Source organism: Protopterus annectens, chromosome 5.part0, assembly GCF_019279795.1.
Source record: "Protopterus annectens isolate FY-2018-M chromosome 5.part0, PAN1.0, whole genome shotgun sequence".
Lineage (NCBI taxonomy): Eukaryota > Metazoa > Chordata > Ceratodontiformes > Protopteridae > Protopterus > Protopterus annectens.
Window position 1 is genome coordinate 982,863,452 of NC_056735.1, and position 19,444 is coordinate 982,882,895.

The 19,444-nt window shown below is 39.5% G+C and overlaps 1 protein-coding gene across 1 annotated transcript in view; it reads left to right on the forward strand.

Annotated features, from left to right (window-relative positions):
- The window catches only part of POGLUT2 (protein O-glucosyltransferase 2), a 765,363-nt gene that overhangs the window by 218,690 nt on the left and 527,229 nt on the right, over positions 1-19,444 (forward strand). The window contains exon 3 of the mRNA XM_044071952.1: positions 3,578-3,783. Coding sequence (XP_043927887.1) covers positions 3,578-3,783 — 206 coding nt within the window. The remainder of the gene's footprint in view (positions 1-3,577; positions 3,784-19,444) is intronic.

Here is a 19,444-nt window from a genome sequence, read left to right on the forward strand (position 1 = left end):
CCAAAGATAAAATGCAGAGAGTAGAATTCCAATAATGATTTGAAACAGACAGGATAGTCACCAAAAAGTATTATATTATTTTCAAGCAGAAATACTGGGAAGGATGAAAGCAATTTTTCACTGGCTGTACTTCTCTTTTTCTACTGAAGACTGGCTCTTGCTTTCACGATAGCCACAATAAGCACAACCTAGCTTTGCAGCAGGAAAAATGCAAGAAGTCAACTTTATGTTCAGATGATCACTGCAAAAAAGTGAGATTTATGAGCCCAGGCTCAGGAAGGATGGAAGAATGCAAATCAGGGCTTTCTGCTAAAGGAGAAGTGGATGCAAACAGTATCCCCAAGAAGGCTGGTGACTCCTGGAGGTTCTGGAACTGAATGTTAGAAGGGAAGCTGACCCTCTAAGTTGTGGATGCTCCATTTTCATCCATGAGCTTCTGTCTCTTATATCGCTACCTATAATCCATTTCTTTATTCAGTTTTCTGTCCCTCTTCCTGTGCTTGTTTTGGCACTTGGTGAGATCCCCCACTCATTTTCCTAATTCTTTCTTGTTTTTCTCTTCTGAAAGACTAAATGTTCCTACTCTGCTAATCCACCTCCTTTTTGCCTGTATACTCTTACCTTCCCAGTACCCTTACCTTCATATTTGTATACCTTCAAACTACCACCATAGTAGCATTTTCTTATCGGGCAGTGTGTGTCATCTTATTGTTCATAAAGATCTTACTAAATTTCCTGAAAATAATACTGTTGTACTTATATAGTGCATCAGCCTAGTATCATGACTTACTTTAATCATACTCATTTTGTTTATGCACTTTTGTTTTTTCCCCTTTTATTTCTTTCTTTCTTATCTCACATTTTACTTTCACTTTTGTGTGTTTTCATATATATATATATATATATATATATATATGGTTCTAGGTTACATAACCGACAGCTGCTTTCACCGACAACACAAACATCGACACCACATAATCGACAAACCATAAACACGAAACCTCACATGCCCGACAAACAAATAACCGATGGTCCACAAACACAAAACCTCATACGCTGCACACACCACAATAACAACAATCAACTAACAAAACACATCCCCTGTCCAAAAACCACACACAGAACACAAGCACACCAAAATCCTCACAAACCCACACTAAACCTCACATACACAACTATCTACAACCCTAACCCAAACCCTTACCCTAAGGTCCGTCACTATCGCACACTCAGCTAACCCGCTCCCTAACCCTAACTCACTTAACCCGCCCCTAACCCAAAATATACTACTACCGCACACTTACCTAACCCGCGCCCTAACCCTAACTCACTTAACCCACCCCTAACCCAAAATATACTACTACCGCACACTTACCTAACCCGCGCCCTAACCCTAACTCACTTAACCCGCCCCTAACCCAAAAAATACTACTACCGCACACTTACCTAACCCGCGCCCTAACCCTAACTCACTTAACCCGCCCCTAACCCAAACACTATCACTACCGCACATTTACCTAACCCGCGCACTGACCCTAAATCACTAAACCCACCCCTATCCCCACAGACCGTCAATATCCACACTTACCTTACTCGCACCCTAACATCCGTCACCACCGCATACTCACACAGCTTTTTTCCAAGTCACTATCCTTGGCGTCGGCGTTTTGATCCGTAGCGTCGGTCTTCCGCATGTCGATCTTCTGGCGCCCGCTAATCCGTTGTTGGTGAAAGCAGCTGTCGGTTATGTAACCTAGAACTATATATATATATATATATATATATATATACACGTTTTTATTATTTGTCTAGAATTATCTTGCACTTAGATTAATACTTCTGCTGTAAATCTCACTACGTTTTTATTTTTTTTAATTTTTGTATATGTATGTATGTCAAGACTTTCATCAACAGACCTTGCTCTGTAAATGGGCTCATCTGTGTGGGACGTTCCCATTACAGAAACAATTAATAAATAATTTCTCATTACCCACAGAGAACAGACAAGATGAGGTGCCAGTGGAAATGAGGAACTCTGCAACAGTCCGGTTAGGGTTTTAATGGTGAGCAGGACACAGGAAACAAGAGAGTCTTTGTAAACTGAAGGTATTAGATGGTTGGCAACATGAAGAAAGGAGAAAAAGAAGTATATGTCTAAAGAAAGTGTATACATGGAGAAAAACTCAAGATGATGTAGCTAAAAAAGTATATATATCTAAAAAAAAAAAAAAGTGTATACATGGGGAAAAACTCAAGATGATGTAGCTGTTTTTATGGTATGACTTCCTGAGGAAAAACGGCCAGATATTTTGCCTTGTACTAAGTATGACCTTGGAATGAGTCTGCCAAACACTTACTAATTTAGGTACTTTTCCGTTATCGGGGCAACAGTTCTAATGAGTGCTTGTAATCTTAGCAAGCGCTCTCAATGATCTAATACTCAGTACTTAAGGCCCCTGACAAATGTTGGCATGAATGTTAACACCAACCAGAACCTGAGGACAGAAAAAAAGAGTCTTCCTTGCTTACAGTTATTTCACTCCACATATTTTACGGCTTTGCTTAAGTTAACCTGGTACAGTCCCGAAGTTGTCAATTTATTTTTGTAAGAAATGTCTGTGGTGTCATGAAGAGGCAGTGGTGGTTGTGTTAGTTTTGGGGAGTTGGGGGTGCAACCCAGTTACCGAGGTCCGAAAAGTACAATTTCTCATTGCCGTTAATTTCGCATCTCCTGAATCACAAACAAACCTAAAAGTATTTGTGGACAAAAGCCAACCTCAAAGGACACATTTTAAATATTGGCTGTAATAACACAATAAAAGGATTCGAATTAGGTGTATTTTCTGAAGCAGACCAATTCTTTAAATATAACTTCTGCCATTATTATTTCAGGGTGATCCACCACCTTTCCGCAGTTGGATTCTCAGTTTTAGGGTGGAGAACAGCAACATTTGGAGTCAAAATGTTTGGGGATTGGGAGGGTGGCTTAATGGTTAAGGTGTTTGCCTTACAAACACAAGGTGCAGGGTTTGAGTCTCACAAGGGATAATTGGCTAGGCTTAAAATGGCTCACAAGGGCAATTAGCTTAGTACTTATCTATGAACCTATGAAAATCACAAACATCGCTGAAAAACAGGGATAGTTCAGAGTTGTATATGCTATTTATTTCAGGACAAGATCCCACAGAATGCGGATGTCAAGAAACGTACTGCTGAATCCATTTTCCAAAATTTAAGTTTCAGTCTCTTAACTCAAAATCACGAAACAGATGGAAGGTACCAGGTTCGTGATTACAGGGGATTTTATCTTGAAGTTAGTAAGGACAGAGTTAACATCTCTGTCTTCGGGAAATGGATCAAAAGTGGCACTAATACAGAGCATTATTTTGTGACTACTGCAGTCCTTGCTGCTTTACCACAAAAAGCTACAACTTTGATTCAGGACATAACAAAATGCACACATTAGAACTGTTGCCCCGATAACGGAAAAGTACTATAATTTGTGTTTTAGAAAATCTTTGAACTTTTATATGTGATGCTTCTGACTTTTCTAATAACTTGTATGCAAACTTTGTAGGACCTGTTTACCATGAAAGCTGTGACTGCCCTCAGGATGACTCTGCTGCATGGCTGAAGAATATGAAATGTCCTTCATCATTTCCACAGATCATGAGAGATCTTGCACAGTTTTCTGCTGTTAACCCAGACCAGATTGCCGTAGACATTCCAAAGAGGTTTGGAGAAAGACAAAGTTTATGCCACTACACAGTAAAAAACAACAAGGTATTGTTTCATTTCAGTATCGTTATCAACAATGTGTGTTATTTTGTTTTTGTGCTCTTCTTTTTGTTGAATTACATACCTTGCCAAAACAGCATTACCAATTTATCTAGTACATCAAATTCTTAAAACAGTTGCTTATTCGCTTAAACAAATCATGTTACCAGAGTCATGTTTGCAGTTCTATGTTTAATGCAAAAATAATTTCTATTCAGTTCCACTGTTGTGGATTAGTTATCATTATGACTGTGTATTACATAGTCATGAGGAATGATCATTTGCATATATCATATGGGCCTGTAGTGTGTGTGTCATTCATCAAATTAATGTTTAATCTATGTGCCTAACATTGTAACACAAAGGTCAGCATGCAAAGTCAAAAAAACAGGGTTTCCAATATCTTTTCCATACACCTCAACCTTTAAGCAATCTGATTCAATGATAGCATTCCAAGAATCTTCAAGCTCTGAAGCTGTGCCTCCTCTTCGACAATGGCCTGCATACCGGAGACTCCTCAGATCTTGTTTGCCACTTCCAGTGTCAGATACAATCCAACAAAGCTCTGCTCAGATAAGTGAATTTAACTATTTTTTGCTATTTATAGTTTTTCTCCTCTCCCTTGGAAGTTCTAACAGCTTTTGTAGTTACATGTGTCTGTTAGTAGGACAGTATTTCCTTTCCCTTGAGTTGTGAAATTTCTAGCCAACTTTATGCTCTACCTTTTGGTGGGCTTTTCTTGTGCCCTTCTTTCTTCAGATCCTACCCCTTCCTTCAGCCATACTAATATTTCCCTCCTCCTGTCTTAAAAATATATAGTGATAGACCATTTCTTTCTCTTGACAGCTTCTTTATAAGGATTTTTTGTAGTGCTGGAATTTCTTTGAGTTTGGTTTTATTTACCATGGATAAGACCTTGTATTTCAGGAAATGTGTGGGATGTGGGCATAATCTGCCTTCCCAAGAGTATGCATGATAACTGCATTTATTTTCTTGGTGCTGTCTGTTTCAGTGAAGGTTACGCTTTTGTGCAGCCTTTGGAGAACAGGTCTTAGTGGACCAATGGGCCAAATTGTTTGTAAAAGGACTGCTGCCTGCTGCTTCAGTGTTATTTGCTCATAGAAAACGGAGAAAGAGAGAGACAGGACAGAAAAAAAATATATGACAAGTTAAAAATGAAAGAAAAGATAGAAAAACACATTCTGTGTCACCCTTAGAGGGTCAACTGGATCGGATTGTCCCAAAGTTTTCAGATTCTCTGACATCTTCAAAAATGTCATAATTGGTGCTGACTTGACTCTGATCTCCATTATTGTCAGAGCTTGACTCAGATCCAATTTCCCATGTACCTACAGAAGTGCCAAGCCCCTTCTAATCAGTGCTTCAAGCTTTAGATCAGATCCATTCACGGCCATAGTCTGGAGCCTGAATTGTCTCCAGAACCATCTCCCAGCAGAATCCAGACTCCTACAATTTGAACCCAGAAGGTCCCCTTGCTGTTACCTAGATCTAGTAAGCCTTCTACTTTGGCTTCTTTGAGGTCAGCAAAGTATACTAAGAGTATTAAGGAAGCACACTTAACACCAGCTCATGAGAACATTCTTAAAAACTCATATGGGCCTAGGGATCATTCCCTCCATCTCCATCAAGAGGGTTGAGGGACCCATTCCTTTGGCTATCACAGTGTCTCCTCATCCCCTAGTACATCTTCCAGCACCAGCGCCTCTGGTTCCAATGCCTGCTCATACTTTGTGTGAGGGTGGTGATAACTCTAACCACAGTCAGGTCTGACTCGTACCTTGATGTACTTGATTCTGAGTGCTTACCAGAGCTGTAGCATCAAGGCAAAGGGCTGGGGGTCTGATATGACCTGAAGGATTTTTAAAACCATCATTGCCCCTCCATGCTTCTGACTGACTGACAAAAAGAAAAAAAACTAGGAGAAGCATGAAGAGCTAATCACACCACAAGTTTACTAAATTAATTAAGCTCATTCATTCAAAATGTAAGGACTTCATCAGAATAATGAATGCTAGACAAGGCACACATAAATAGGGTTAAAAAGTTTCCTTATTTGGATAATTAAGTTACTGTTGAATTCAAACCATAATTAGTACAAAAAATGTATATACACATTCTTGAGAATATTGCTGAAAAATGAATTTATAAATGCAAAAGTCTAAAAGCATGAATAAAGAATTTTTTTTTAAAAAACAGGTCATTGGAGGCATGAAAATAAAACAAATAAGTAAAAACACCATTAAAGTGCAAATGCTGCTTTAAGTTTTAAAGTGCTACTGCTAGAGCTGTTTCATTTAATCCTGGATGTACAGTGGAGTTAGTCCTAAGCTGCCACTTCAATTCCTTGAGTTCTAAAAAGTCATTGGAAAGTCCACCCCTCTGCCCAAAATCTACATAGTCAATAATTGTAAACTTAAACCTGGTAAAACTTGGCAGACCAAGATAGCACCAGGACATTGTACACCAGAGGGGCAGGGGGAGTGGCATTTCTCAACACAGCCATTAGTAGATGTTTGTAAAGTCATTGTGAATAAAAATAGTGATTTTAGTATTTACAATTACAGTGTTGAGGAATTTACTCGCACTTGCACTGATTTATTTGAAAAGGGTATGACTTTCATTCCTGTAAGGAGAGCCAGGATTGATGAGCTATTAATTTGAAATTGTTTTCTAGAAAGTTAAACCTTGGCTTTTACTTTAAAGACCATAACAGTACTGATGTTTTTGAAACCATGTGTAAAAGGTCCATTAGATTTAATCCCCCTCTACACCTGATGGTATCTGTTTTTGATAAAATGTGTGAAAATGACATCAGATAACTTCTTTGCCGCAAACAAAATCAAAAGATGGTTAGCAGAAATTTTAGTTAGAGTAGGAGCTTTTGAACAACATCTGGCAACAGCAGACAGCTCTGGGTAATGAAACCAGGTAAAGGAGGGGGCCTGGTCATTATGAATGTTAAAATGACACTAATAAAATGTTAAGTCTATTATATACTGATACTTATGAGGAAACTAGTTTGAATGAAATGAATATATCTTATTGCAAGATAGACTTATTATTGGAAGGTTTGTTGATAAATGACCAGATGTCCAATTCCAAGTATAGGTTTCTTTATGTTAATTCAAGAACTCCCACCATATTTGGAATACCGAAAATGCATAAAAGTTTGCATGATCCCCCTCTTAGACCCATAGTTGATGCTAAAGCTTCAAAGAATTTTCCAGTAGCAAAATTCATTGATTTTGAAACTATATATATGTATTACATAGAAACTCATTTTTATTTAGAGATTCCTGGGACTTTGTCAAATGTTTCTAAAGAAATTTCCAGCAACTGAGCTTATTTTTGTTACAATAGATGTACAGGATCTTTTTCTGTTATCCCCCACAAGGTAGGGGTTAGAGTGCTTTTATAAATATTTATGGCATAACTCTAACCTGGACCACAACAAGATTCTCATCTGAAGGTCCCTTATGGAGGTAGTTCTTGAAAATAATTTCATTATTTTTGAACAGCAATAATTCAAACAAAAGAAGGGGGTAGCAGTGGGGTCAGCTTGTGCCCACATTTTTGCCAATATCTTCTTAGCTTATTGGAAGACCAACTGTATACTTAATTCTACATTCAGTAATTGTTGGTCTCTCTATGAACGTTTTTTGGACGATGTTATAATTTTCTGGACAGATAGTGAGGCTAAATTGGAGCAGTTCTTTGAATATATACATACTACCACTGATTATTTAAACTTTACCATGACCTCTCAGGTTGATCAGATTAATTACTTAGATATTATCATTTCTAAGAATAAAAACAATAAGCAGTTTGAATCTACAATTTATAAATGACCTACCTACTCTTAACTTTTTACTACACTTTAACAGTTGGCACCAATTCACCAAAATAAATCTTTGGTTAAAGGACAATGTGTCTGATGATTTCAAATTTCATGACGAGTGTAGGACATTAAAGGTGATGTTAGAGAGGAGAGGTTATTCTGACTATTTTCTCAAAACATCTTCAGTGAAGTACAAGCAAAGGGAACTGCTGGATACTTTACCCCACTTTTAGCTGCAGTGAAGGGGGAGACGTTAGTACTGACCAAGGACAATAAAGATGTGGAAAATAATCAGTTTTGTATAGCACTCGTTTATTTTAACAGTAATTTTGTTAATAATTGAACCATCAGAGAAAAAAATTTGGAGTGTCTTCAGGTTTGACAATGAATGCACCAGAATCATGAGTGAAGTCCCACATGTAGTATACAAAGAGGTAATTTGTTTTAAAACCCTACTTGAAAGAGAAAAAATCCCCTACCAGGATGGTAGGATGATCAAATGCAGCCATTGCTCACAATGTAAACACATTTTGGAAGTAGATAGTTTGCACCTCAACAATTTTGGGGTGATAAAACTATCCAAAATATACTGTTGTGGCACCAGACGTATGCTTTATCTAGCTAAGTGCCAGGTTTGCACATGTTTTTATATAGGAGAAACAAAGCGTAGCTTAAAGGCTAGAATATGTCAGCATTACTATGACATCCAGAAAGAAGACAAGAGAAATGCATTATTTAAGCACATCACTGAACATGGCGATCATGCATTTAAGTTTACAACTGCTGACCATGTAGATTTAGGGCAGAGGGGTGGACCTTCTCATGACTTTTTAGAACTCAAGGAATTGAGGTGGCAGCTTAGGACTAACTCCACTGTACATACAGGATTAAATGAAACGGCCTCTACCAGTAGCATTTTAAAACTTAAAGCAGCATTTGTACTTTAATGGTGTTTTTACTTATTTGTTTTGTTTTCATATCTTTAATGACCATTTTTAAAAAAAAAAAAACATTCTTTATTCATGCTTTTAGACGTTTGCATTTATCAGCTCTTTTTGCAACATATATTCTCAAGTGTGTGTATATATATTTTTTGTACTAATTATGGTTTGAATTCAACAGTAACTTAATTTTCTAATCAGGAAACTTTTTACCGTATTTATGTGTGCCTTGTCTAGCCTTCACTATTCTGATGAAGTCCTTACATTTTGGATTAATGCACTTAATCAATTTATGAAACTTCTGGTGTGATTGTCTCTATGCACTTCTTGTTTTTTTTTTCTCTTTTTTTCCTCAGTTTGTGTTCATTTATTATGCTTCTGACTGAGATAGCTCAGCTTCTGTCTGAGGACCACATCCAACTGGGTCAGTGGCTGATATTGGGGCATTCTTTGGCTTTTCATGTTTGATGCTGTAGTAAGGATTTTGTCTCACTGTGTTCCCTTGTCTTATCCTTCCCAATCCTGCTGTCCTTCTCAGGTCTTGGTTTCTCGTGAGGTCGTCTTGGGACAGCATGCATCATTAGGCCTCAACCCAGGGGCTTCTACATTGCTTCTTTACTCCCCCCCCGGATTCCTCACCTGAGAGGTGTATAAGAAGAGTCAGTGCAAAAGGAAACACATGGGTTTCTCAGAGGAATCCTCACTGAGGACTCTGACCTTGATAAAAGAGAAGGGTCCCCTAAATCTCAACATGAAGGCATGAAGATGCCTCCTTTGGTGATTTGTTGGAATTAATGAGACTGTGGGGGGGGGGGGCTTGGACCAATAAATCCCCTTCTCTAGAGGAGTCAGTCTTCCTTGAAGCTTTTGGCTTGGGCCTGTCCACATCTTGGGTGGTTCTAGCCCCAATGCCCTTGTCAACCTCATGTTCCAGAGGGCTTGGAGAGAGCCTGATGTGGTGCAACGTAAGTGCATGTTGCCCCAGGGGCAGTGGTAGTTCTCAGTTCCAGGGCTTCAGAAGCTTCTCCTCAGAGAAGCCCTTCCAACACTCTTGAAAGTTTGCTTGGCTGCTGCACCCCAGGGGCATTTGGGAGGAGAGTGACTCTCCACTCAAAAGCTTGGGAGGCAATCCCATCAGGCGTCTGGCTGCTGGGAGACATTTCCAGAGGCCACTTTATTCCATTTCACTCCCCTGAAATCTAAAACAAAAGAACCTCCTGGATGTTCCACTCCACCAGCAGAGGAACACTGGAAATGTTTTAAAGTCTTACCAGACAAGATGGAATCTGGTGTCTACTCAAGGTTTCTTTTGGTGCCAAAGACCTCAACCTCATATTGGACCTGTCGCTCATCCAGTCAGGATAAACAATTGTGGGTTTAGTTCAAGGAGCTTTATTACACATAGACACATCAGGAATGAGGCTTAGTAACTTAAACTTAAATAAACTTCTAAACAGACTGACTACCACACTCATACGTGTTAACACTCTGGCTGTTCTCTCAAAATGGCAAAGCTGCCTGCACATGCTCACTATTTATATGCACGCGCCTACATCTGGAAATGCTTCTTAGAGTTATACACACACACACACACACACACACACACACACACACACACACACACACACACACACACACACACACACACACTGTTCTACATCCTCCCACTTTAAGAAATAGATCGTATACCATATGATAGTATTCATGACATCCAATTATACAAAATTAGACACATATAAAACAGTCATGTCCAGGTTGCTCTGTATTTTACTCTAGATCTAGAAATACAACCTGATCATGTAACATAAAAGTCAGAATTGGATCTAGCAATGGGGACTATTTTCAAGGAATGTTCAACATTGGGGACATCTGGGACATCGTCGGGAATGGGAATGGATACTGAGACATGTCCTTCGGTATGAACATTGTCAGGGTGTCTGACAGCTAGAGTCTGTATCACGTATATTTCTGAGATTAAGTATTTTCAAGAAGATATTGGTATTGTCATGCTTTGACTTCTCTAGTAATTGCTTTGTACTCTGTACTGCACATTCAGCAAGTCCATTTGACTGTGGGTATTTCGGATGACTAGTAACATGAATAAAGTCCCACTCGTTTTCAAATTTCTGAAACAATTGACTGGTAAACCGGGTACTATTGTCAGAAATAACTTTGTGTGGACTAGCATGGACTGAGAAATAACATTTTATCTTAGTAATAACAGCACTGGACGTTAGGTTAGGTAGCAAATCAATTTCAAACCAGTTCGAGTAAGAGTCTACCAACACTAAGTAATGCTGGTTGATCCACTCAGATATATCAGTGGCTACTGTTGACCAAGAAAGTTCAGAAGTCTGGCTTAGGTGAAGTGGCTCTTTTTGCAAATGCAGTTTCTGTTTCATACTGAAGAAGATGAAAGCACTTTATCAATGTCCATTGATAGAGAAGGCCAGAGTACTAGTCTTCGCACCCTTCTTTTGGCAGAATCAAAACATGGGTGGGTACGATGTGAAGTCTGAATGTACTCATTTTGTAAGGAAGTAGGAACAATAACTTTTGGACCTTTGAAAATACCATCCTCCATCAGCATCTTCTCTCTGTGTGGAAAATAAGGTTGTACTTCTAGCGGTACACAAGATTGTTTTGATGGCCATCCAACATTGATGAAGTGGTTGAGCTTTTTCAAAATTAGATCAGTCTTTGTATGATCTCTTAACTCAAGTCTTGTGGTAGAAAAATTACTCATTTCCATGACATCAAAGTCAAAATTCTCTGCATCAAGCTGTTCTGTGGTATTTCTGGACAATCTGGATAAGGTATCAGCCAGATAAAGAAGTTTGCCTTTTGTGTAGACCCTTTTGAAATTATACTTTTTAGTCTGAGATCATTCTTTGTAGTCTTGCTGGAGCAGTATGCATAGGCTTCTTTAAAATAGTGACTTGAGGTTGTTGACAAGTTTCAATTTGCATAGCTCGACCATAGATATAATCATGGAAATTTGAACATGCAAACACAATTACCAAAAGTTCCTTCTCAAATTTAAGCATAATGCATCTCAGTTTGGGTAGGAGTTCTAGATCCATAGGCAACAGCTCTGCCCTCTTGAAGAATAACTGCACCAAGACCAAACTTTGAAGCATCACAGGAAAGAACTACTGGTTTGTGGACATCATAGTATCTCAATGTAGGTGGGTTGGCAGTTTGCTGTTTGAGGTTATCAAATGCTCTCTGGTGGTGTTCTAACCATTACCAGGCAACATTTTTGCATGCCAGCTCTCTTAAAGGCACTTATAACTCACTAAAGGCGGGGATGAATTTGCCTGAATAGTTAACCATACCAAGGAAACGCCTTGGGCTTAGACATTTGTCTGGAGCCAGCATCTCAAGAATGGCTTCTTGTTTAAAAGGTTCTGGTCATAAGCCAGTACTGGTAAATAAATTACCTACATAAGTAACTTCTGGTAGTTTGAATTTACATTTCAGAGGATTGAGCTTCAAGTTCATTTCACGCACACTGCCCAGAACTTTCCTGAGGCTTCTGTCAAGCTCTGCTTCACCATTAACTTCAACCAGTAAATCATCAACTATTATAGCACACGGATAGCCCAAACAATTTGCTCCACTGCACACTGAAAGACTTCACTGGCAGAATTTATTCCAAAAAGCATCCTGAGGAATCTGTATCTACCAAATGGTGTGATGAATGTAGTCATAATGAAGATTTCCGATCAAGCATTACTTGCTAAAATGAACTCTCTGCATCTAGGACAGAAAAAAGTGTCATTTAGCATGAGGGCAGCAACCTTCTTGACCATACGCATAGGATGATGAGGTCCCTTTATGCCTTGTTTAAGTCTCTTGGGTCAATGCATATTCTGATTTCATCTGAAATTTTCTTGTGAGCTGCTACCATGGAAAACACCCACTCAGTTGGTTCTGTGACTGGACAAATCACACCTTGCTGCACCATCTTGTCTAACTGGACCTTGACTTTGTCCTGCATAACTGTTGGAACTCTCCTTGCTGGTCTGACCACTGGACTGACCTCTGGGTCTACTTGCATGGAGTACACAACTGGAAGTTTGCCTAGCTTGCCATCGGAAACGTCAGCATACTCTGAGAAAATAGCATCACTGAAGTTGGAACTGGGACATGTGCTCACATGATGTACTTCTTTAGTAAAAGAAAGCAGTTTCATTCTTAAATTTTCTCTGACACCTAATAATGACTGCACAAGTCTTTCTGACTAGATAAAATTACAAGCTATAACTGTTACCAGTTGAATAGCATGAAAGCACTACTGAGCCTTCAGTTTGAATCTCTTCACCTCCATAAGCAACAAGCTTCACACAATTAGTCAAGTTAAGTTGCTCACCAGCTCTCACTCTAGCAAATGTTTCTGCTGATATCACATTACACTTTGAACCAGTGTCTGCTTTGAGCTCTGTGGGGTTATCATTGATCAGGACAATACAAAATACTTCATTCTTTGCCAACAAATGTACTGGATTAACCTTTTCACTGACCACTGATGCACCATCTACATAGAAAGTAGGGTTGCAGCTTTCCACATACTCAATTTGCTTTTTTGAGTGACCCTTCCTAATAGCTGAATGAGGCTTGCTTGACTTACAGAACTTTTGAAAGTGGTTCCAGTTTTTACACTTGTGGCATTGCTGACCAAATGCTAAGCACTTCTCTCTTTTAGACTCATGATTGGCATTACAATTACGACTGTTAACAATATGACTTGGATTTTGATGACTCGCTCTTATACTGCTAGAAAGTTATGGTTCCTCCCTGGGAATCCCACAGGGGTTGCATCTGTCATGTGCTTAGGCCTGCTTCTGCTTGCCATGTGCTGCATGCTGTCCACGCTTGCTGTAGAGGCTGCAGAAACTATACTCTTATCACTTGCAAGCATCCTTTATTAACTCATCTTTCAAATCACCAAATCTGCATGTTTTAGCCTTATTTCTCAAGTCAGTGATATAAGCTGCAAAAGTTTCACCTGTCTTTTGGCCTCTTGTATAAAATAGGTGCCTCTCTAATATAACATTTGTCTGGGAGTGGCACATTTCTCTGAATTTACATTTAAAGCACTCAGGATCCTCTCTTGATTCAACTGGTGCAACAATATGGTGTTTCCCCCATCTCCTGCATGCACTGCTGGTGCATATACAAATGAACACTCTCTTTTAATGACCTCTGACCCAGCTAAGTTAAGTAAAATGAATGCCCTTGTACATGCATCTTTGTCAGAAAAAGCTGCTTGTATGAAAATATTGCATTCCTGCTCAAATACTCTCCAGTTCTCTGCAATATTATAATCAAACGCAAGTGGACTGGATCTGCGAAATGCCTCTGCCATATCAACACACAGTAGTGTAGGTGCTTGAAATTCTGTACAAACATACACACACACACACACATATATATATATATATATATATATATATACATGCATACATACACATATATTATATATGTGTGTGTATGTGTGCGCGCGTGCGTGTGTATTTATACTTGTAATTATGCCCAGTAGCACAATAGTCCCTCTGGAATAACTGCATGTTGCCAAATAAGTCTCTGTAGCACAAGAACACTTTAAATTACTGTACTTTGCAAAATGACTCCTTAACAGTTTAAGAAATACTTTGAAATGAGTGTACATTGCCAATAAACTGTACACAGAAGAAGAAGCTCAGAGTAAGAAAAGCTACGAAATGAGTCCCCTTTGCAAATAAACTGTAGCCAGCACAAGAACCTTGCAAAATGGCTGTAGTTTGCGAAATAACTCTGTACAGTAGCAAGAGACATTTTGAAATGGCGGCACTCTGTAAATAAATGCACACAGCACAAGAAACCTTTTCCAAAATGGCTGCACTTTAACAGCACTTTGCAAAATAACTGTACTTTGCACACAGAAAACTCTTTGAAGTAATTGCACTGTAATAAAGCACACACTCTGCAAACATTTTGCACACTGAGATACTTAGAACAACTCTAGTTATGCTTTGAATGGCTTTGGTCAATGTGAAATAGTATACAAGATGAAGAAAAATAATCTGGTTCCACACAGCAGTGAAAATCAATATGTCCTTTGTTGTAGTAGGTAATCGCTTTCTCGAAATAACATCCGCTTCATCAGACCAACAAAGATAGAATAGCAGTTACATTTTTAAACACTAAAACATCCAATCAAAAATCAGATAAAATGTGAAATAGTAGTTTAGCCCAAAACACTGTCTTTTACTAAAAATATGCAGTCCTCTTGTTCTTTAAGGTTATTTTGCCCTTTTATTGTACTTGTTATGCCCACTCAACCTCTTATCATGCTCATTATACTTTTCTTGTGCTCGTTTTATTTTAAACATACTCATTATGCAAACCAAAGGTAACTCTGAGTCCCCTATAAATATTTCTGATAGTTTTATCAAATATTGTGGTTTCGAACATTTGGTGTGCTTTCCGTTTGATTAATAATGCATTTTGTGCTTTACAAATACTCCATTTCATTTTATTTGCAAAATAAATCTTTTGTGCAAGTTTTGATTACCTGAAGTTCATTTCTGGCCCTTTTTGATCGTTTGAGCACTGTTATCACCCAGCCTGTTCAATACACCTTCACCGTCAACTCTGCACCTCGTGGCTTTAAGTTGCACTCTTAAATCCCGGTTCTGACACCATCTTGCTTATCCTGCCAGGATAAAACAGATGAACATTTGTGGGTTCAGTTCAAGCAGCTTTATTACACACAAACTGTTTACCATCGAAATGTCACCGTGCAGTTGCATGGCTATGAAGTATTCGAACTACAGATGTTCGAATACTTCATATGTGTGCAGGTTACATGAGCGAACGTTATATTTGCGAATGGACTATGCATTCACTAGTATAACGTTCGATCAAGTACAGTGGTCGTGGTACAGTGCGGTTAGGGAACTACATCCCTTTCCTCACTGTAGCACGATCTCGGAGTTGGAATATTAAGTTAGGGGGGTGTGGGGTGCCCCCCTGCATAAACGGGATGTTAGGTGTAGGGATTAGGGAGTTACAACAAGGGTGGCATTATTGTTAATGCCGTAAAATGTCGACATGTTCTGCATTTACAACTGTTTTTCGACAATAGGGCTGTTAGGTTATTTGTACTTTCGGCGAAACAATTTGCTGATTAGTACTGTTTTTTTTTTTTTAATTTTTGATATTTCGATAGTAAACCCACACAAACACATCAGGAATGAGGCTTAGTAACTTAAACTTACAGAAACTTATAAACAGACTGACTACCACACTCATACATGTTAACAGTCTGGCTCTTCTCAAAATGTCACTGCTGCCTGCATGTGCTCACTATTTGTATGCATGTGCCTATATCTGGAAATGCTTCTTAATGTTACACACATGCTCTGTTCTACAGGACCTAAGCAAGTAAAATTTGTATTTCAAGCAGTCCATATTCTCGATGGCAGCTATTCAGTTCTTTCTGACTCTACTGAGGAAGGACAATTAAATGTGCTTAGTGGACCTTAAGGATGGCCACTGTGTTATAAAAATAGAGAGGCACTGCAGAAGGTTCTTGCACTTTAGGCCAGGAATCAGCTATTTCCAATTTCAAGCACTGCCATTTGGTCTTGCCACAGCCCTCTGAGTGCTCCCCACATTCATGCCAGTTGTAGCAGGCTGGCTCAGACTGCAAGGCTTTTAGGTGTTTCCATACCTAGATAGCTGGCTCCTCATAGCAATATCAAGAGTGTCACTGATCTAAGTAAGGAGGCAGTCTTTACTTCAGTTGTGCTTGTACTTGGGAATCCCAGTCAACCTCGAGAAATACAAGTTGGAACTAGTACAAAGACTAGAGTTCATCATATGTCATGTGGACATTAACAAACAAGTAGCAAAGCCTCCATCAAGGTTGTTGACTGTACAAACTCTAGCTAGTCAAGCATCTACTATACACTCTCTCCTGACTAAAAACCTACTTTGTTCTGGAGATATCCATCCCAACCCTGGCCCCTCTTCTTCTCTCCCCACCCTCACTCTCCCCAAAACTAACGCTACACTGCCCCCATCTTACTCCTCTAACAGTCACCAACCTCAGTTACAACAATCATCTCCAGCCAAATACTTAACGATTTACTCATTGAATATTCAGAGTCTAGCAGATAAAGTTACTGAGCTGCACTCATGGATAGCTCTCAATACCCCTCACATCCTCTCCCTATCTGAAACATGGCTCAAGCCACAAATCTCAAGTAGTGAAATACTCCCACCAGGTTATAATATCTTACAATCTGACAGACCTGTAAAAAAAGGGGTGGCGTGGCCATCCTCTACTGAAACAACCTTAACCTCTCACCGTACCCTTCCCCAATTCCTGACTTCCTCCCTGCTGAAATCACCATCCTTAACTGCCATCTGAATCCCCACAAAAAAAACTTGCAATTGCCTCTATCTACCTTCCTCCTGGTAACAATCTGCCCATTCTTGAAAACATCCTATCCTGGTTCTCCCACAACATACCATATGAGACACTTATCCTTGGTGATGTCAACATCGACTGGTCCAAACTCACAACTGACTCCCCCAACTCAGTATTCACCTACACGGCTTCCACCAACTTATAACATCTCCCACTCGCTTCCATACAAATTCCACCTCCAGCTCCATCATAGACTGGATCCTTACCAATTCCCCCACCAATACCACAATCCCACCACCTTACCTGACTCCCTCAGTGATCATCTCTCTACCACAATCTTAAGACACTACTCCCGTATTCCTAAACCCCACCTTATCAAAGACTGTTGAAAACTATCAACTTTCAATTCATCCTAATTTAACTTCATTCTCATAGATTGGTCCATTCTAAAACACGTCACCCTAAACGATGCTGTAAGCACTTTCAATAGCATCTTCATGAGTACTCTAAACTCCTTAGCTCCCTCTAGGAAGATCAGAGTAAAATCAAATCATGCTCCCTGGCTCTCCAAGGAGACTAGGTCCCTTATGAAACAAAGAGATAGTGCTTGGAAAACCTGGACTAAAACTAAACAACCACCTCTTCTTCAAAAATACAGGCAACTGAGGAACCTTGCAAAAAAAGTACAACTGACAAAAAGTTATACTATAGTTCTGCTCAGCTTAACAACAAATCCAGTCCTCAAAAATGTTGGAAAACTCTCAACAACATCCTCTATCCTAGAAAGCCCTCTAATCCCTCCCCATACCCTAACTCTTCCTCTCAGGAAACAGCTACCCTCCTGAATAAACACTTTTATCTCTTCCATCCAAAATCTGGTAACCTCTAAGCCAAGCTCTACTTCAACATCCACCCCTCCAAGTCCCACTAACACAACTTTGTTTGAGCCAGCTCCCATTACTTACATCAAATCTCTACTACTCAGGCTAAAAACTTGCTCTACTTCCATTGACAATCTATCTCCCACATTCCTCAAACTTGCTGCTGACTCAATTGCCTATCCTATATCTATACTAATTAATCGATCTATTCTGGAATCTGCTGTCTCCATCCTTTGGAAATCTTTCTTTACTGTCCCTATTCATAAAGGTAGAAACTTCACTGACCCCTCAAACTACCGACCCATTGCCATTCTGTTCCCCCCCTCTCCAAGATATTAGAAAAATGTATTCACTCGCAGCTTCTCAATCATCTCCTCATGCACCACTAACTTACCCCTACCCAACATGGATTTCGTCCTCACCACAGCACCGCCACTGCCGTCCTCTCCTTCACTCATATCATTGCAGTGGCCCTAGACAACAATAAACTCATTTCCTGTCTCTTCCTAGATCTCTCCAAACCCTTCGATACTGTCTCTCATCCTCTACTACTGCCCAAGCTCGCAAATCTCCCCCTGTCCCTGTCTGCACTTGCCTGGTTTAATAGTTACCTATCTGACAGGGAACAATCTGTCAAATGGCTCTCATCCTCCTCACCTTTCCTTCCCATCTCCACTGGTGTTCCCCAAGGCTCCATCTTGGGATCCCTTTTGTTTAACATCTTCACCAATGATCTTTACACCTCATGCAAAAAATCCACCCTTATTCAGTATGCCGATGACTCTACCCTTATATCCATCTCAAATAACATTCCTGAACTACACTCCCTGACCCAACAAACCCTACTATCCACTGAACAAGGCTCTCTCACAACCTACTGATCCTAAATTCCAAAAAGACCAAACTCCTACTTTTCCTTCCCTGTTCTCTTTCTCATCACAAAACCTCCTTTTTTATTACATCTTCTAATAATACAACTATCCAACATGACACCCACACAAAACTCCTAGGGGTCATTATCGATGATGAACTAAAGTTCAACCTACACATACTCCAGTGTATAAAAAAAAAAAAAACAGAAACTAGGTCTGCTATATCGGAACAAAAATTCCTAATCCCTGAATCTAGACTTACCCTGGGCCAGGCACTCCTCCTCCTCTTCCTCTTATACGCTGCCCCAGTTCTTACCAGTATCCAGGCCTCCTCTCTAAACAAAGTCCAACAGACTTGCCATAAAATGGCCAGATTCATTACTAACTCCCCATATAACTGACACCACTTTCTTTCTGTAAACTCTCTTCAATGGCTTGAACTTCCCCAATTTCTGCTATTTTATCAATTTCATATGCTACGCTCTATTCTTTATAAAACCTCCTTCTGTCCATCTCTATCTTCCTTAGTCTCCATCTACATTCCATCCTGGACCCTCCGTACTTCTAACCAACAATTACTTGATGTCTACCGCCCAAAAAGGTCAGTAGGCAAACTACTCTACAAACACTCCCTTGCCCATGCTTGGAACAAACTTCCCCTTGACTTACGTTCATTCTCCCACACCTCACAC